Source organism: Vulpes lagopus, chromosome 23, assembly GCF_018345385.1.
Source record: "Vulpes lagopus strain Blue_001 chromosome 23, ASM1834538v1, whole genome shotgun sequence".
NCBI lineage: Eukaryota > Metazoa > Chordata > Mammalia > Carnivora > Canidae > Vulpes > Vulpes lagopus.
Genome location: NC_054846.1, coordinates 22,622,224 through 22,643,242, shown reverse-complemented (window position 1 = coordinate 22,643,242; position 21,019 = coordinate 22,622,224). Strand labels below are relative to the sequence as shown.

The window sequence follows — 21,019 nt, the reverse complement described above, 5'->3', positions numbered from 1 at the left end:
TCAAAGTTGGAGCTCATCCAAGGGCATTAACACAGTCACTGTATGTTCCACAGAAAGGTAGGCAGGGATTAGGGGTGAAAGATAGATTTTTGCTTCAGAATTGGAAGCAGGATAATCTCAGAAGACCCTGTAATGGCCACTAGGGATTGTGAAGAGCACATCAGGTAAGCCCCTGCCTGAGGATGTACCATTATTTTAAGGCTAAGTGCTAATGGAAGTAAAAAGCAGGCTTTGATGATGAACAGGGATGGGTTCACTAGTTGGTTCTGGCAGTGCCTAGCTGAATAGCCTCTAGAAACTTTTTTAAAGATTTTATTTATTTATTTATTTATTTATTTATTTATTTATTTATTTATAAGAGACACACACAGAGGGAGAAAGAGACAGAGATACAGGCAGAGGGAGAAGCAGGCTCTCTGCAGGGATCCCGATGTGGGACTCCATCCTGGGACTCCAGGATCATGCCCTGAGCTGAAGGCAGATGCTCAACCATTGAGTCACTCAAGTGTTCCTAGAAATTTAATAAACCTTTCTAAGCCTAGTGTGTGCAGCTGCTACATGGGTTAATGATAAATATTTGGAGGGCATAGAAGAAAATTAGGTGAAACACTATATATAAATTACCTAATCTTGGTGCTGATCAATGATACCATTGGGTAATGAATGCATAATTATCATTATAACGGATTCTTATTTAGACGAGATTGGGCGCGTTCAGGGTGGTATGGCCATAGACCAGATTCTTATTTAAAAAGAAAGATATTTGCTACTTTGTAACAAAATTTTAAGAGATAGTAATATCCTGGGTACCAAGATGTCCCCCTGGTTGATATTTGCTGTTCCAGGGGTTCAATATACCTTCTCCATTCTTTCAGTAAAGCACTCTCCTCCCCTCTCAGTCTGAGGTTCGGGTAGAAGGAGACTCTACCACTCCCACCTGGGCAGTGACCAGGTCTGGCTAATTAGACTGTCTCATTTCCTTAGTCATACAGACTTGGTGAGAGATGGGCCCATGTCCTGCTCCGAACCAATGAGACTCAGTGAGAAAACTCGTGTGGATTCTGTTGGAAAGAGATAGAACCTCTGAGTGAGTTGGAGTTTCAGCCCAGTGGCACAGGGCTCACCTCCAAAAGAGATGAGACCGATGCGAGAGACTGAGGCCAATGTAGAGGATTCCAGAGTCAGAGGGAGGAAGGGAGGAAGGAACGAGTGTGGGATCTTGAGCAAGTTATTGTCACTTTCTGATATATATATATATACATATATATATATATGTATATGTATGTATATATATATGTATATATATCTTGTAATGTTGTAATGGCAAACAAATTAAATCATATCTAAAGTGCTGCCTGCATATACTAAGTATTTCAGAATTTATTTTCTGTCTCTCACACATACAAACCAACTTCCATGGTCTACTTAGCAATTAAACATAGAACATCTTATTCCATCCACGATTTCAATCAAGAGACCTGAGTTTCTATGAGATCCTTGGTCTTTGAAGAAATTGTCAATTATTTTTACCAAGTCATGATCTCATTAAGTAAAATAAACTAAGATATTTTAGGAAGAGTGTCAATTTGGTTTAAAATGAAAAGGAGATTTCTAGTCAAACCAATTAGAATCTATCTTCAAAAAAAAGTTTTCAGTAGAAAATATTGTTTCTGAATTATTCCACCTATCAAATATGGCACTCAAGATACTCTGGCACATGGCATAGCCTTCCCTATCTTTGGTGTCTTATTTTACTTCAGGTCCTCCCACTCATGTAATTATTACAAGATAAAAAATTTGGTGTCCCAAGACACAACTGTAATTTATCAGTGGCCTTCAAACTAATGTTTTAAGATTTATTAAATGTTCTTGGTCAGGGCAGTCAGAGTGTTACATGGCAGATGGGCAGAGAAGAGGGTAGCTAGCAGTGAGGGGACTTAGCTGCTTTTTTATTTTCTATAGTAATTCACTCTGACCCCAAATATTCACATCTCAAAGCAAAAGCCATGGAGCTAACCAGCCCCATCCTCTCATTCACTACCTCCATTCTCTTTGGCTATAAACTCCAACTCAATCTTTAATCTCAGCCTAAAGGTTACTTCTTGCTGACCCATTCATTCAGTCTACATTTGAACTCCTAATGATATGGCCTCATGACACCCAAGTTTTGACTTTGATAATACCTATCACATTTATTGTCATTAAAAGTGTTGGCACTTTTGTCATTGTCTTCCTCAGTATTCCCCCGGAGGACGTGGACCCTGTTTGTCTTACTTTTGGGATAAGCTCTGGAATTTAGTAGATATGTTTTATCACTTGATCAATATCCTGTGATTCTATGACTCATGATGCATGAGTTTATGCTTTATTCCCTTTGTGGAATAATGATTGGGAAAGCCCCAGAGATCTGAATGTGGGGGCTATTGGCAGAAGCCAAGGAAGAAGGCCACAGTTCAGTCCTGAAAGACATTACATTTTCTGGGGTGGGATGAACAAGCCAGGGAGAACTGAGAAGAAGCCCCAGAAGGGAAGGAGGAAAACCAGTGGAGAGTGGGGAAAACATTCGATACTCATTGTATGTGATAGTTATCCGACATATAGTCATTATGAATTCTGAACACTAAACCACTGGTCCAAAAGGAAACACAGGACTAGGGTCCCATGAGCTTCTGGTCCCATTTTTATCAACTGATAATACTGAACCTTGTTTTGTGTGACCTTTATATAAAGAAATCTTGTTTAATATATATGGTTGATTCATCAACATTGAACTCAACAGCATGGTAACTCATGTCTGCACGAAGCTTACCTAATACACACATTTTCTTCAAAAGGCACATCCCAGCCATCTTGCACTTAGAAACCCCACACAGCACTTTATTTACCACGGTGTTGGGGGGCCATTTTAAATGTTAAAATTATCAACAAAAGGTACAAAAATTTGGCAAACGTGACTCTAAATAGATCTCAAAAGGTAGTTATTTATAGTATAAGAACTGAAATAAGAAGGTGGTGTCACCTTGTTCGACCTGGAAACTTGTGTATCAGGTAAGCAACTCAAATTTTTCCCCATTCTGTGCATGTCTGGGAATAATTGCAGAAGTGCCACAAGTATCGACTTGGAGGTCTCAAATAAATGTAAGCAAATAATTCTTTTCTTTAAAAAAAGATTTTATTTATTTATTCATAGAGACACACAGAGAGAGAGAGAGAAAGAGAGAGAGAGAGAGAGAGAGAGAGAGAGAGAGGCAGAGACACAGGCAGAGGGAGAAGCAGGCCCCATGCAAGGAGCCTGACAGGGGACTCAAACCCGGGTCTCCAGGATCACGCCCTGGGCTGAAGGCAGTGCTAAACCACTGAGCCACCTGGGCTGCCCTAAGCAAATAATTCTTGAATAATGGGAATTCACTGTGCCAGATACTGAGCTAAGAAACTATTTCAAAGAAGAAAGGGATGGTAAACAGCATCACAAGTTTTAAAAAGAGGACCTAAAATGAGTTCTGAAATAGGCTCTGAATTTGAGAACAAATTCACCCCTACTAGTCACATGGCCTTGGCCACATCACTTAACCATCTGAGATTCAACTGTAAAAATCAAGAAACTGACTAGATCTCTAAATTTCCTCAGAGAGCCAGCCACAGATGGTTCCATCCACAGATGGTTCTCAATAATCAATTTAACTTACTTGATAAACATCCAGGATGGTGAGGCATTCAATCAAGTCCATGATTCTTCATTAGGTTTAACATTTTTTATGGAAAAGAAGCTAGGGGATCAGTTTCTTCCTTCAACCTGACAGCTAAGCAGTAAATGAATGTACTTCCTAAGAAGCCCCGGGCTTATATGAAAAATGTGATCTCCTGACTGAGAATCCCAGCACTCAGTGAAGTGGATGAGTTTGCTTTGGAGTTGAAGAAACCTGAATTCAAAACTGGACAATGCCACCTACGAATTATATGATCTCTGCAAGTTACTCAGCTGCATTAAACACTAGTTTTCCGATCTGAAACATAAGGAGTTATTATGAATTCTAAATGAAATAATGAAATCATGTAAGCAAAATATTTAGCCAAGTCTCAGACATAGCAAGGAGATCATAAATACAATTTACTTATTGATCACCTGAAAAAGGATTCCTGTCTACACCTGATTTGATGGTGTCCACCCGACCATGCTAAAGCAAAGACAGGGACAGGGCGGGTTGCCATATTCCATGATTCTTGCTTGTTATAAGCCAAGGCCCAAAGGCACCTAGATTTAACCAAGGTCAGCACGGTTCTGAATTTTTCCACTGTTGGTAGTCATTCAGAGAAGGAAATTGTCTTACTTTCTCTGGAGGTCTTTCCATGTGGAAGATAACTTTGTACCCAGTAAAAAGAACCCTACCCTCTTCCTTATCTTCCCCATAGTCTATCAAAGCTATTCAAGTACCATTCCCTCAGGGCTCTGGTCAATTTTTAAGTCTCTTCTTGAGCCTGTCTTTTCTCATGTCCTTAACTCAGGAATGGAGCTCAGGCCTCAATCACCACGTTTCCCATGGTGGCATTTCTGTAGTCCCTGAGGACTCAAAATAGCAAAAACAGTTCTCTTCCCAAATGATATCCTTGATATTTGCATTTTCCTTTGGCTAAAATAGGGTAGAATCCCAGACGAGAAAAAAAAAAAAAAAAAAAGGAACTCATCCAAAAATTATCCTACACAGCTGGGTCAGATCATATAAAAGTAGAACACTGAGGCAAGGCTTATCTGAAACATCAAATGATTCATTCATTATTTCAGTAAAGCAGCCAATTCCTCCTTGAATGTAAATGATTCTCTTTTTCCTTTCCCCCTGTTTAATGTGGAGAATACCAGAGGCTGTTTTATTCAGGGCTGAGGCCTTTTATAATTACGTCAGACATTAGTGCCTAAGGACGGGACAAAGCTGAGAAGAGGGCTGGGCCCCCGCGCAGTGGGTAATTTTGTTTTGTCTACCAGTATTTAAAAAAAAAAAAAAACAAAAACATGTGTTATTAAGGGAGGGTTTAAACACACACACACACACACACACACACACACACACACACACAGAAGGCAGGACTCTATGCTAGTATTCTCCAAACTCGGATGAGGAAAAGGTAAGCTAGGTGTGTGCTTCTTCTCTTTTCCCCCAGACAAAGCAGAGCTGACTTACTGTCGGTAGTTGTAGGCGATGTCAGCAAACTGCTTTCGTCTTGCTCGATACACAGGATCTTTAAAACCCTAGGAGAAAGAAGATGTTTAATTTCTCAAGGCTTGAGCAGGGACATCCAGCATATTTATGCACGATTCGAATGGGGGCTTGTGAGCCCTGACAGTCTAGCTCTCCTTCCTCAGATTTACATTCTGAAAATAAAGCTTCAGTGAAACAAAGGGTAAGCTCTCCCACTGGGTATTATGGATGGCACAGCATTAGCAACACCTTCAACTCAGTGTAGGCCTCTCTGCTGTGGAACTTCAAAGTGCAAACAGTGTACAGATTTAAAAAAAAAAAACCCTCATCTATAGCATTTCTAACTCACAAACTTACTAAATTAGGCCCTTAGTAGGATAGACGTTCATGATGAAAATATACAATATCTACTAAATTCCTAACGAGTGGTATGTGTCTAGCACTGCTTCCCGGCTTCTTAATAAACAAACAAATACACACTTGCTGCTATTGCAATTTTTTAAAATACTATTCATTGAGTGCTTACTATGTGCCTGTCTGTGTGGGCTAGGGACTTCTTTTATTTATAAGTCTCACAAAAAACCTGTACGGTTGATCGGTATGATTATCCCCATCCTTCTCAAATCAACAGTGACCCAGGGAAAGAGGAGTCAAGCGAAGATGAAGAGAGGGTTTGAATCACCCAGTTTCATGCTCTTTTCACTACAATTCAGTAACTGTCAAACTGTACACCATGGCAGGGGCTCAACGGAGGAATCAGGCTCAATCTATAGAGATGATGATGATCACTTCTCTGAGGCTAACCTGCAGGTCGCCTTCCCCCAACAGTTCATTAGCAGCATATTTCTAAACAGTGAGAAGAAGCCAACAGTGCCTTTCAGTGTGAGTGCAACATATCCCTTAGTAGGAAAGGAGCCTAACTGAGTAAATGGGCATTTCCCCTGCACTTTCTTCTAGGAGTTCTATGGTTTAAGGTCTTGCATTTAAGTCTTTAATGCATTTCAAGTTGATTTTTGTGAATGGTATAAAATAGGCATCTAATTTCATTCTTTTGCATGTGAATGTCCAGTTTTCCCAACTCCATTTATTGAAGAGATATCATCGTTTCCCCATTGAGTATTCTTGGCTACCTTGCCAAATATTGACTGCATACACATGGGTTTATATCTGGGCTCTTGATTCTGTTCTATTGCTTGGTCTGTTTTGTTTTATGCCAGTACCACACTGTTTTGATTTCCATGGTTTTGTAATACAATTTGAAATTAGGAAATGTGATACTTCTGCCTTTGTTCTTCTTCGAAGATTACTTCTTGACATTGTTTTTGGCAATGATTTTTATGGATATGACACCAAAAGCACAAGCAACAAGAAGCAAGAGTAAACAAGCAGGACTATATTAAACTAAATGTTTTGGCATAGCAAAATAAACAACCAACAAAATCAAAAGGAGATCAAAAGAATGGGAGAAAATCTTGCAAATCACATATCTAATAAGGGGTTAATACCTGAAAAGTACAAGTAACTTATACAACTCAGCCAAAACAAATTCCAATTAAAACAATGAGCAGTGGAACTAAATAGGCATTTTCCAAAAACGAAATACACATAGCCAGTAAGTACCTGAAAAGATGCCCAACACTCATTATCAGGGAAATGCAAATCAAAACCACAATGAGATATCACCTCACACCTGTTAGAATGGCTGTGATAAAAATGGCAGGAGAGGGGCACTTGGGTGGTGAAATGTCTGCCTTCAGCTCAGGTCATGATCCCAATCCTGGGGTCGGACTCCCTGAGCAGGCAGCCTGCTTCTCCCTCTCCCCACTGCTTGTGCTCTCTATCTCCTCTCTCTTTCTCTCTCAAATAAATAAATAAAATCTTTTCTTTTTAAAGTCAAGAGATAACAAGTTTTGGCAAGGATATGGAAGAAAGGGAACCCTTACATACTGTTGATGGGAGTAGAAATTGGTGCAGCCACTGTGGAAAACAGTACGAAGGTTCCTCAAAAAATTAAAAACAGAACTACCAAATAAGCCAGCAATCTCATTCCTGGAGGTGTATCTAAAGGAAATGAAAGCAAGATCTTGAAGAGACATCTGCACTCTCATGTTCACTGCAGAATTAGTCACAAAAGTCAAGATATGGAAACAATCTAAGAGTCTGCCAATAGATGAGTGGATAAAGAAAATATGTATGCATATTATATATATATTATAGTATATGATATTTAGTATAATAGTAGAACACAGACATAATATATATCATATTATTCAATCATAAAAGAAGGAAATGCTACCATTCCCAACATCGATGGACTAAGCTATTATGTTAAGTAAAATAAGTCAGACAAAAACATAGTGTATCAAAAAAAAAAAACATCGTGTATCCTCTCACTTCTATGTAAAATCTTAAAAAGCTGAATTTATAGAAACAAAGTAGAATGGTGGTTGTCAGGGGCTGGGGCTGGGAGAAATGGGCAGATTTTGATCAAAGGGTATAGATGTACAGTTATAACATGAATAAATTCTGGGAACCTAACGTAAGTATAGTGGCTATAATCAATAATACTGTATTATATACTCAGAAGTTGCTAAGAGAGTAGATCTTACGTATTCTCATCACACACACACACATATACACAGATGGTAATCATGTGAAGTGATAAAAGTATTAAGTAATCTTATTGTCATAATCACTTTGCAATATATATGTCTATCAAATAATTGTATTATATACACTTTTAACTCATGCAATGTGATATGTCAAATATATATTAATACATCTGGAAAGGGGGTATTCTACAAAAAGGAAACGACTGTAATCTGAATTTTAGAAAGACTAGAGGGCAGGCCCAGTGGCTCAGCAGTTTAGCGTCGCCTTTGTCCCAGGGTGTGATCCTGGAAACCTGGGATTGAGTCCTACATCGGGCCCCCTGCATGGCGCCTGCTTCTCCTTCTGCCTATGTCTCTGCCTCTCTCTCCTGTGTGTCTCTCATGAATAAATAAAATCTTTAAAAAAAAAAAAAAGACTAGAGACTTAGCATCATCACTGTAGAACTTCCTTCGTTCCTTCCACGCACTTTACCTTGCAATATCTCTGCCCCACCATCCCTCCAAACCAAGGTGTTAATGAATCGTAAACAAGAGCTTGCAATGTGAAGTATAATACTTAAGGGAGTCTTCTCAAGGACAAATACTCCGATTCTTAGATATTGTTTTTTGCTTTGTTTTATCTGATTGGCTGGTTGGTTGGTTGTTGTTGTCATTGTTTCTTCTTTTTTTCTTCTTTTTAAAATTTTATTGAAATTCAATTAATTAACATATAATGTATTATTGGCTTCAGCGATAGATGTCAGTGATTCATCAGTCTTATATAACCTCCAGTGCTCATCACATCACGTGCCCTCCTTAATGGCCATCACCCAGTGACCCCCCTCCCTCCCTCCCCTCCAGCAACCCTGTTTGTTTCCTATAATTAACAGTCTCTTATGGTTCGTCTCCCTCTGATTTCATCTTGTTTTATTTTTCTCTCCCCTATGCTGTCATTGTTTTAAATCAGGGCTTGCCAGCAATTCCAACGAACCAGGGGTCCATATATATACATAGTCTGAGAATCTGTAGCATAGAGCCTGTCATGCAGAAAGAACTACAAGGAAATGACAGAAAGAAGGAAGGAGGGAAGGAGGGAGGGACGATTAGAGGGAAGGAAGAAAGAATTTGTTTCTTAAGATATATTTTGAGAAATGGAGAAATCTAAATGTTTCACATTGGAAAATTAAAATACCATATATTTTTATTACAAACCTAACTACAATAGTACACTCCCAAATTAAGTGATTATTTAGTTTAGAAAAGATTCCATGACACAGTTACTACAAAGCATCGCTCTTCTGTTTTCCTTAGAGTACCGAATGGTTTGGAATCATTAATTACAGGTAGGAAGGCTTAGGAATCTGAAAATTTAAAACTACCCTTGGTGCACTCCTACTGGGCAAAGGTAAGTTGCCTTGAGATAATACAGTCAGGAAGCCAGGTGCCCTGATTTAATTTCCAAGCAGCATTAAATGTATCCCTTTAGGAACCTACCTACCAGGCTAAATGAAGAATAGATCGGCATACTAAGGACTCAAAATATAAACCTAATGCTTGCCAATCATTAAGGAGTGATCATCACGGTTATCTTCACCTACCAGTCCTTACTTAACAATAATAAATGGCTCTCTACAACCCTTAAATCATAATATAGACTTTTGCACCTGTAAGACATCTTGGAGAATATCTGTTTCTATATTTTGATCTAGATATGAGGAAAATGAAGCTGATAGAGCCATTTGCAGAACCAGCACCTCCCCTAGGGTTTTCTGTTTGTACCCATGCTGGTAGGCCGAGGTTTGAGAATTGAGGCAGGAAACCAGGATGAGGAGGCAAGACTTTCCTGAACCCATGGGTTTCTACTCTTATCAGGCTGCCTTTAGGAATGAGATGCCCATGACAATTTCTCTTCTCTATTTGGCTCTTCATCTTTGATCTTTAATGTACTTCATCTAGGTAGTTGGTCCAGTAGTTCAAAGATATTTGCATCAGTAAAAAAAAGCTTCGTGTGGAATTGTATATCCTGTAGGCATCAACTCTGTTAGAGGGAACACACAAATGAAATGATGGAAAAAGTACACCAGAGTCTAACAAATGTTATGACGATGGGAAACAATAACTGGTATTTTTCTATACTATTTATGCTTTTGAAGTTTCGTACTGTGAGTGTGGATTTCTTTAGTAAAGTAAAATAGTACTGCAAATCCATCTCAAATCATTATGAAGAAGTAACAGAAGATTCACACATTGAGATATATCAACACACACATGTAGAGCATACTATACAGATCCTCCACAGGGAAAGTTTCTAACCACAGTCCTCTCTAGTTCTAAGTGCCTAACAAGTTCATTAACAACCTTTAAGAAGCTCCAACCAACCAGGCTACAAGGACCTTTGTCCCTCAGTTACCAGTGAAAAAGAACGGTGGCTTTGAAGTCCATCTCTTGGTGGTTTGGCCTTGCATCATTTGAGCTGCCAGATGACCACAGGGCCTCTGCAGCCGTGTGGAGTACACTCGGAATTAAGTACACTCTGAATTAAGCTTTACTTGATGATGACTAATCATCCTGTCTCAATTTAGGCTAATAGCAGCAATTTCAGTAGCACTGCATGTAATTTATTTATAATCACCCCGTCTCAATTAAGCTAATAGCAGCAATTTTGGTTGCACTGCATGTAACCAAGTATGTTTTGACAGGAAAATATATTGTTGGTGAAGGAGGAGTGGAGAGGAGGGGGAAGTAGGGAGGAGTAGAAGGGACAAAATGGAGAGAAATCTACAGGATGCAAAGTTAGAACATCACCTGCAGTCTGCATTCAATCACTTTCCTTAATGTCAGAATTTTTGCAACTTGAGGGTCGAAGTGTGTGGTTTTGTTTTTGTGGGAATTTCAGGGAGTGTGTAACTACATGGAAAAGTCTTCTGGGTATTTTAGACTAAGATCTTTAATCATTTCTTGATGTTCGTGGCTGAGGTTAAACCTTAGAAATGCCATCTTTAAACTAGCCAGGAGAATGAGTGGCTTCAAGTTAGACATGCTGGGTGGATTACTAACCCCAGTCACTAGGAGCTTGGCTTGAGGTTGATCAGTTTAACTCTCAGAGCCCATGTTTCTTCATCAGTAAAATGAGACCATGGGCTACCTCACAGTGTTGGGAGGGTTAGATCAGGTAACATAGGCAGGGAACCAAGTAAAATTCTGAGTCTAAAAAGAAAAAAAAATGACCCATTTGTGCAAAATGGTGGGAAATCCAAAGCTGAGAAATCTGACTCAGAACACAAAAAGGATAGAGTTTGGAATAGGTCACTGTGCCCCATCACCCAATCTTAGGCCTTCTAAACAGTCTTTGTAGAACTCTTACCTTGCTATTTCTATTCCATCTATGCTAATAACGAGAGGCTGTTTGTATTCCATCAGTCCCACACCAACTGGATGAAGGATGGCACACAGCAGGTAAGAGTTTCAAAAAGGTACAGTACCTGCCGTTGCCATCCTGCAGGCACTGGCTAGGAATCTGCAAACCAATAGACCAGGGCAGCCCTGCCCCTTGCCCACTCTCTGATGCTGGCTGTGGCCGCCATCAATAAGGCCAAGAAGTCTGTTTTGGGAAGAATTCAGATAATTGGTTGTCCGAGCCAGTAACCTGGGGGTCATTGTTTTACCTCTCTCCTCCTCCTCTCTTCTCTCATATCTGATAGTCAGTTTTTGTAATAATCATTATTTCTTCCAAATATCTTAAGTCTATCCTTTTTACCTTATTCTCACTGCCACCCCTTAGTTCAGGACCCCATCACTTCTCACCTGGACTACCACAACTGCTTCCCAAGTGGCCTTTGTGTCTTCTCCATGACTCCCCAGGCTTGCAGCCAAAGTAGATTTGTAAAGTGCAAATCTGGTGGGGTCGCTCCCTTCCTCAAAAGCTTCCAATGGCCTCTCATCAGTCGTAGAAAAAGTCCAAAATTTTTAACACCGTCCACTAGGTCTTACACAATCTGATTCTACCTGTGTTTTCAGCTCTGTGTTGAACTACAATTGAAGTTCTGCATACTACAGTCCAAATTTGTCCCATTTGGTCTTATTTTAATTCTTTAAACATGCCAGGCTTTTCCCTCTGATTAAGGCCTTCACAATGTTATTACCACTTATGGGAATATTCTTCCCCACTCTTCCAGACCAATGAGCTACTACTTGGCCTTTCCATCCTGGTTAAACTGCATTTTTAAAGACCTTCCTTGTTTTTTTTTTTTTTCCAAGTTTATTGGTTTTCTTCTATAATATACTTTCCCGGCAATCTGAGGATTTCTCCTTTTAGACGACCATTATGCTTGTTAATATCATTAAACTCAGGGCTCTATTTGTCTTAATTATCACTGGATTTCCAGTGCATGACATACTCAGCATACTTCTGAATAGGAACTATCAAAAATTATGCAAAAAATTTAAATCACTGCTTAACAAGGCCGCTATACACTTGAGGGGCATGTATACTTAATTTGATATGCAATTTATTACTTAGTAAGGCGCAAACTCTTAAAGTGAGATGCTGACTTATAGAAGATGGACAAGTAGTAAAATATCTATTTTATGATCAAGTTATGATTTCTGTCCAGTAGAAAAAGGAACACTCACAGTTATGGCTTTATTAATTTCTAGAACATTAATCACTTGTATAGTTATCTCTATGATCTCACTCCAGCACTTGATTTTTCAACAACCATCCATACTTTGGTCTTTTGTAGCTCCCTTCACACCAATGTTTCATCTTGCTGGTTTCCTCTCTCCTGAGTTAATGGATTTTTTTGACAAACGTTGACCATATACCTGTATGACAGTTGTTTTTAACTTTTTGAAAATTGTGCTTTGGCAGAGCAACTGAGGAGGAGCACAACAAGTCTTTGATGACTCAGTTGGCTGACATCCTTAGAACAGACTCCATTGAGACCCTTAGGTGAAGAAGTTTAGGTGGGAGAAAGAAAGAGGAGAGAAGTACCAGAAGTATAGCCCTGAGCTCGGGAAGTGCAAGGCTCTTTCTGGAGAGAAGAGAAACTCAACATCTACATCTGAAAAACTGAAAAATAGTTTGAGAGCTTTAGATAGTAGAAGAAATAAATGCAGAAGGACAATTGTGTAGACTAATATTTTCTCTCCCAAAAAGCTTCCCTGTGCTGATCTTTAGCCTAAACACTGGCATAGGTGCCAATGGAACTAGAATAGGGAGCTCTGAGGTTAGGGTCTGTGTGGCAGAGGCCGCTGGTGCTCCATGGCTGCTCTGTGTGTCTCATCCTCCTTTCATAGAACATCATTCGCCACTTTTTCTCATTCTCCTTTGAAGCTCATAGTGGCAATGTGACTGGGCTACTGTCAATAAAATTTGAGTGAAAGATGTGAGTTGCCTCCAGACCTGGCTCATAAAAACCCGGGAGCAATTCTTGCTCCCTTTTCCCCAAGTGCTGGCAGAATGAAAAGGGCTCTGAGGACTTGGAGCAAAGTGTAGCCATTAAGTAGAAGGGACTTAGTCTCTGCAAGACTGTGTACAGCAATTTCTTTACTGACCTACACTGGAAATAACTCTCCCTTGGGTTAAGCCATGAGGATTTGGGGATTATTTGATAAGTGGCTAGCCTACTGTGGTTGTTAAGAGGGCTCAATCCACATCTCCCTCTTTTCAGAAGTCCTCCCTAACCACTCCAGTCCACAGTGACCTTAGAACTGATAGCACATGCCATCTGATTCATTAAATTTAGTGTTTAATCATGTACTTTTATGCCTCATGATTTAAACTAAATATTACCCAAGCTGCATTTCATGGAACACTACCCTTTAAGATAATGTTGCTAGGTATTCCATTAAAAGGAGGTTCCATAAGTAAAACAAAAAAAGTTTGAGGAACATTAGGTTGAATGAGTCTTATGTTTGCAGGACTTTCCAAAGTCTCTAATGAGATAACAGGACTCACATATGCTTAAAATGGAGTTCTAGCATATGGTGTTTCTCTGTTTGATCATGAGATTTTTTTTTCATGTATTTGTTTGGAAAGAATGCATGTAACCCTTTCACTTGTGTGTGTATGTGTCTGTGTATCTATATGTCTATACGTCTATGTCTTATGCCTTCTGTGAAGCCATAGATCATGAGGAAGTGGATTTATTTGTCTTCAATACCCTGAAACACCATGCACACAGTTCTACGGTATCAGTGTCAAGAACCTGGCCTGGGAAAGAGGCAGCCAGAAGGCTTCAGGGGGGGGCACGTATGAGTTGGGCCTTAGAAAACGAGTAGAGGTTTTGCAGCAGGGAAAGAGCAGGTGAGAGCATAAGGAAAGGTATCCCAGGTGAAGGAGACTGCGTGGACAGGACCCCTGAGGCTGGAGAACGGCCGGAGAAAGGAGAGTCCATTTCAGCACGGAAATCAAATAGACCCCTTGGATTCTGCCTACCAAGCAACTGTCCAACTGTGAAGCTGTAACCCAGTCACCTCTGGGAAGAGCAGACATGGCCACTCCCTGTATTCCAGCCCTGGAGGCCCCTGGAGGACAGGGGTCATGTACTGTGAATCATTTTAGGCCCCGTTCCTCAGCCTGGGATGCAGCTCGCACATGTACGGGCCACATGGCCCTCCCCGTCTGAGATTTCCCATCCGAATGAGAAAACACAACCCTCCTGGGATGGCTACGAGAGCTAAATTTTTGAAATGCTGCCAAAGCCCTTAGCCCAGTGACTGGCACACCATTGTATGCTCTAGAAATGGAGGCTATGAGCATCGTTTGCTTAGTAAGTGCTCGGAGAAGGGAGGACAGCAGAGGGGAGGAGGGAGGGCAAGACACTGGCAACCAAAAAGAAGGCAGAGAGGGATGTAGCTCTCCTAGCTCATTTTCCCACTTGGCTGACACTGAGAGGCAAATGCTCTTTACTCTCCATTTCAGGAACAATCCTTCCTTGGCTGCATTCCTCAGGGCGGCTGTTTTGGAGGCCTTGAAGTGAAATGTCGAGTTAAACATCAGTGTACACTGCCAAGGGCAGGAGAGCATACTGCCCGTCACCATGATGGAGCAGAACAGAGGGTCCTTTCTGGAAGAACATCCCGTCACTCCTCACACATGGCAGCCAAGTTCTGTGGGGCCTGAGAGGGTGTGGGGAAGCACTCTGAAGGGTTACTCTGTCCTTGGCCCATCGGTTCCCAGGATCTAATGACGGAACAGAGAGAGTCTGGCCTCCTTATAGGGAAGACCATGTACCTGACAAAATTGTTCCTTTATGACAAAATTAATCAGAGCAAGAGGCTAGGGAACCAAAAATGTGGGCTGGGTCTGCAAGGAGAAATAGATTCCAGAGAATTTTAAGACTGGCTCATCTGCCTGAGGAGACATAAGAATGAGAGGAGGGACGTGTCCATGTCTGGGGCCTCTTCCCTCTTTCCCTTCCACCCCAAGTGAACAGCAAGTGTGGCCAACAGAAGGATCTAGGGTCAGGGCAGGAGGCCCGGAGGCTGGTAAGAGGAGAAAACGTTCTGATGGGTGGACTCCACCGACTGGGTCAGTGTGGCCAGACGGCTTTTTCAGAGGAGTGATCTCTTTGCAGATGCTTTGCTCCTACAGCCCACCGCCAAAGACCTCTCAAGGGTGATCTAGAGCCTCTCCCAGAGGGCACGTCTCGTACCCCTGGGCCCCACAAGGAGAAGGCCGCACTGTCCCCAGAAAGGTGAAGAGGGATCAAAATGATCCAACCTTACCTTACCTTTAGTGTTTTGGGGGAGAAGGTACTGAAATATATATATATGTTAGGAGACTAAAATATGATTCCTATCCTGAGACTAAGTCACTTCACAAGTGAGAATCAAGGAAGCTGTGTGGCCTCCTTGTCAGGATGCAAGGACCAGAAAACGACTGTAATGGGAAGACTAGAAACATGCTTGATGATAGGGGCTGCTTAGTAAGTTATGACATTGCATAAAAAATCACATATATAATAATTTCATGATATGCCTCATCTGATTACATATATTAATATCTAAATAACAGAAAGAGATGGGGGAAAGAGATGAGGGGATGAGGGAGGAAGCACACCAAAATCAACACCAATTATTTCGGGACAGTGTGACAACAGGTGAATTTTTTTTTTCTATTTTGAAGTCTGGGTATCATGAGGGAATTCACCTTTGTTCCTGTTAATAAAACAGTTTCTCACTGTAAAAAAAGAAAAGTGCAAAATGCCACCAAGAGGAAAAGAGAAATCATTGGAATTATGGGTGATCTTCATTTTCTTCCTCATGCTTTTCTGTATTTTTAAGTTCACAATAAGGGGTTTACTATGTGAACTAGAATTAGCAACACTTGTTTGTATTTTAAAATGCTTGCCTACTCTAGAAATAGTGCTCTCTTTGCCTCTGGGAAAGCACTGCAATTTCTGCCCCCTGGCTAGGCTTTTGTCATCTAGCAAAGCGAACACTGGGTTAAAGGTCTTAAGACACAAAGATTAGCACAGGACCTTAGAAAAGTCATTTTACTCCCACTGGGCCTCAGTGCATCTGTGAAGTGGACACATCTGCTCTGCTTACTGCAAAGAACCTTCGTGAAGAGCAAGTTCACAACTACTCACCTGTAAAGGCCCCTAGAGATGTAAGAAAACAGACTCCAGGCCACATGCAGACATTCTCAGAGTTGCACTAAACTGCTGTAGCTGACAACAGCCTCCAAGTCATGTAGAGATTAAGAAGCCATTTGCCTGGGCAGAGAGTGAGTGACAGCCAATATCATGGTGGCATTTTTCACCTGGAGAATGTCAGAATGGGCCCTGGCCTTGAGTCCAGACTGAATTCTCCACCTCACGAAAAATGGTGATGAAGTTCCCCTACCCTGATCCTCTCATCAGAAACCAGAAGACCTGCTCTCCTGCTCTCTGGATACAGGACAAAGTCTGACTTCTTTGTCTGATACATCAGGACTCTTGTTTTTTTATTTCTTTTTTAAATATTTACTTATTTATTCATTTATTTATTTGAGAGAATGAGAGAGGGGGAGGGAGCAAGCACAGAGAGGGGCAGAGAGAAGCTTTAGCAGAGTCCTTGTTGAGCTCAGAGCTCCCACTGCAGGGCTCGATATGGAGCTTGATCTCATGACCCTGAGACCATGACCTGAGACCATGACCTGAGCCAAAACCAAGCGTCCAGTGCATAATGAACTGTGCTACCCGGGGGCCCCACATCAGACCTTTTAAAAATCTGGCCCTCCCACCTAAGGTATCAGCCAGCCCTCACAAAATAGTCTGGATACTTTCAGGACATTGAGCCTTTGCATATACTGTTCTCTTTGCATTTTTTTGTTCAGATGTTAGGACCCAGCTCCCAGGTCACCCCTGCCATGCTGTTCCTCGTAGAGTTGTCAGTGATTTACTGTTTCCCAAACTCCTGAATTAAACCTCTGTACTTGTGTGAAGTCAGAAAGAAAGATCACTTAGATATGTGTGTGTGTGTGCGTGTATATACACAAATGCTGGTTTCTGGAGGCCAATCCATACTTGCTTCATCAAGGATATTGACCATGAAACAATGGTGGTGACAAGCTGTAAGAAGACACTCTATACACTCTATGCATGTCATACAAGCAAACAGATGAAGACACACTGCCAGGGATCAGGGAGTGGAGCATAGCCAGGGCGGGGAGGACTGAGAGGATCTCATTGGGAGGGCCACCGGTGCAGGGACTCACGGGATGGTCTGCATCCAGTTCAGCTCCATAGCTGAGGATCTGGTTGGCAAATCTGTCGAGCTCTTGAATGGTTCTCGGGAACCAGGGCACTGAAACACAGAAAGGGCAAAGCCTTGAACGGAAGGTTGGCAGGACACGGCCAAAGGCCTCACCAAGGTCAGAAGCATGAATCAGCCGCAATTAGACCAATGGCAGGCCAGTGGTATCCCATATAACCACCCGATTAATACAGAAGTTAACTCCCGTTTTCCTTGAAAACTAACTTTCCTAAATGTCAGCGTTGTTGAGGTATACCTGACAAATAAAATCATGAGATATTTAAAGTGCACGTCATCATGACCTTACATGAATATACATCATGAACACATTTCCCCCATCTACTTAACACATCCATCAACTCACACATATTTATCTTAGTAAAAACATTTCAGTTCTACTATCTTAGCAAACTTCAGTTATATAATACAGCATTATCAACTGCAGTCACCGTGTTTTACATTAGGTCCTCAGATCTCACACACCTTAGAGCTGAAACATACCTTTTTACTAACCCTTCCCTACCTCTCCCAGCCCCCAGCCCTTGGTGATCACTCATCTACTGTCTATGTCTATGAGTTTGGTAGGCTTTTTTTAAGCTACATGTATAGGGGATACCTTGCTTTATTTGTTTTTCCCTGTCTGGTTTATTTCACTTAGTACCTTGGAAAATAATTTTAGAACATATTCCCCAGTATAATCTCTTTCCTGAAGATTTTCTCTGAATTATCTCAAAATTTACCTCCCTCCCCTCCATGATGGTATAGTAGCATGGTTTCTGGTGGTTTTCTTTTCTTTATTTATTCATGAAAGACACAAAGAGAGAGGCAAACACAGGCAGAGGGAGAAGCAGGCTCCCTGCGGGGAGCCCAATGTGGGACTTGATCCTGGGAGCCAGGGGTCACACCCTGAGTCAAAGGCAGACGCTCAACCACTGAGCCACCCAGGTGTCCCCTATGGTTTTCTTTAGGAGAAGAGTATTGCATGTAACCTCAGAATATAAATTAGATGAAACCAGAGCTGTTCTGTTCCAAGCCAGGATAAGCCCACAAGACCCCCCTTGTGATCCCACCTTCCCATCACATGTCTCCCTCCCATGGGATCCCAGGCATCATCCTGGAAGAATCTTTTGAGGCCAAAGCCAGTGTGAAAGTCACTGATGAAGCAAAATGGAGTCAAGCCATTTAGGATTTGACGGTGCCCTGTAGTAGGTAACGAATCTGTAGACTTGTTTTTTGGAGCTGCCCTAGTGGGGAGAGGGGATGATGCACAAGCCAGGGTGGCCTATGGGGAAGAAGACACAGGTGGGGTGCAATGGTCCCAGGAATGGGGGGAGACTAGGACACCCTATAAGGTGCATGAGGCCAGGACCCGTGAGCACACTGTGGTTCAGGTGCTCGGGGAGGAGAGGGTATGAAAGGGGTGGGGAGAAGGGATGGAGGAAGGAAGAGGGAGCTCTGGTCATGCTGACTCCATGGCGCTCACGACAGCAACCATCCCTGGGGGGTCAGGTCTGGTCCAGTTGGCAGTTTCTGAAGAATCTCTAAAACAAGGAAAGTGTCAGGATTCTCCTGTACACATGAAATCCTGTGGCCCTGAAAGCCTACAAGACCCGACCTGTTGAAGCCACACAAGATGTTAAGTGAGCGGTGGCTCCAGGGAAACTAAGTCACAGAGCTTAGGGAGACCTCGGGGCGGGGAGGAGGGGAGCGGCCTGGGCGGTGCCAAGGCCCCAGGTGCTCCCCGAGAAATGAGACTTTATTTATTTATTTATTTATTTATTTATTTATTATACGTTTTTGATTGGAGTTCGATTTGCCAACATATAGCATAACACCCAGTGCTCATCCTGTCAAGTGCCCCCCTCACTGCCTGTCACCCAGTCACCCTGCCCCCCCACCCCGCCCACCTCCCCTTCCACTACCCCTTGTTCATTTCCCAGAGTTAGGAGTCTCTCATGCTGTGTCACCCTCACTGATATTTCCAAATCATTTTCTCTCCTTTCCCCTTTATTCCCTTTCACTATTTTTTATATTCCCCAAATGAATGAGACCATACAATGTTCCGGAGAAGAACAAACATTATATGAAATGAGGTTTAGAGCAAGAGCAAGCTTCACTTCTTTGCCTTGTAGTCAGCAAGGTCTGGCTCGGAATCCAGGCTGCATCCTCGGCTCTCGAGCCTCAGTCCTAACTGTGAAAATGGCCATAATGGCATCATCAACCGGCAGAGTAGCAGGTGATTTTTGGAGGCCTTGCCGTGCGCTGCCACCGCACTTACCATTTTGGTGGGACAGCTCTTTTATTTTATTTTACATTTTTTAATTTAAATTCAATTTGCCAACGTACAGTTTAAGACCCAGTGCTCATCCCTTCAGGTATCTCTCAATCCGACCGTTACCGCGAGGACGCAGGACATTGCAGGCGAAGGGCGCAGCTTCTGTCTGTCCGCGGTCCGGTCCGTAGGTCCTGGCAGGTCAGGCAGGTCTCCGGGATCCGCGGGCCCGGCGGACGGGGAAGCGCGTGCGCGCCATCTAGTGACCAGACTGCGGAAGTGCCGCCTGTGCTGGCCGGCCGCGCTGCAGGCGGGCAGCCGCCGCACCACGGTGCAATTTCCGCAGCACTAACCACAGTCCCTCCAGAGCCCTGTTCCATCCATATGAGGCACAAAACCGTCGGCCGCCGCCGTGAGCGATGACAACCGACACCGAGCGCTGTTCCGAGCGGTTAACCCGCGAGGCGGGCATTGGCGGTGAGAGGCAGACCCCACACAGGGTTCCTCCGTAGGAAAAGGGGTGTCCGGATTCGCACTCAGGCCTGGACGACCCAGTGCTTCCCTCCTGACCACGTATGCATCCCGCCAGTGCGGGGCGCTGGAGCTGGCTGCGGCTGGCCTCCCGGGCCTCATGTCCACGGCCCTCGGCCTGGAGGCCTCTTCTCAAGGCCCAGCCCTTTCTCAAGGCTGGACCCTGCAGCAGGATTCCGGCAGAGTCTTATCGGGCCTGATGTGGTACCAGGCACCGTCCTAGACCCATCACGGGAGCCACCTTGCCTGACCTGCACAGCCACCCAGGCCCGGGTGTCCTCACTGTTCCCATTTTACAGATGAGCACACGGAGCCACCAGGATGATTCTTTCCATCCGTGGGCCTCTGGAGGCCCGGCTGCTGCACTCTGGACTCTGTGATGACCGTGTCCAGCTCACCCGACATGGCACCTGGCTCCCCACTTGGTCTCTTGGACTTTTCCCCAGGTTTTTCCTTCTTCCTGAGTCCTTCACTTCTTTGCCTTGTACAGCGGAGCTCAGTTGTCAGCTCTGAAAACGAGGTCTCTTCCTTACTGGGGTTTGGAAGGACCTGAGACAGGACACCCTATTGTCTTCCCAGTAGGGCTCAGGGTCCCCCCGAGACCACTCCAGCTTCTCCCAATGTCAGCACCCCATCAGCTCCTCACCAGGGCACCCTTTCCCCGCCCGGCATGTCTCTTCCCTGGGAAT

At 42.9% G+C, this 21,019-nt stretch overlaps 1 protein-coding gene across 1 annotated transcript in view; it reads right to left on the bottom strand.

Annotated features, from left to right (window-relative positions):
• PAH (phenylalanine hydroxylase) overlaps positions 1 to 21,019 on the bottom strand; it is a 74,539-nt gene that overhangs the window by 18,710 nt on the left and 34,810 nt on the right. The window contains exons 4-5 of the mRNA XM_041738235.1: positions 17,490 to 17,578; positions 5,175 to 5,242 (exon numbers count right to left, since the gene is read on the bottom strand). Coding sequence (XP_041594169.1) covers positions 5,175 to 5,242; positions 17,490 to 17,578 — 157 coding nt within the window. The remainder of the gene's footprint in view (positions 1 to 5,174; positions 5,243 to 17,489; positions 17,579 to 21,019) is intronic.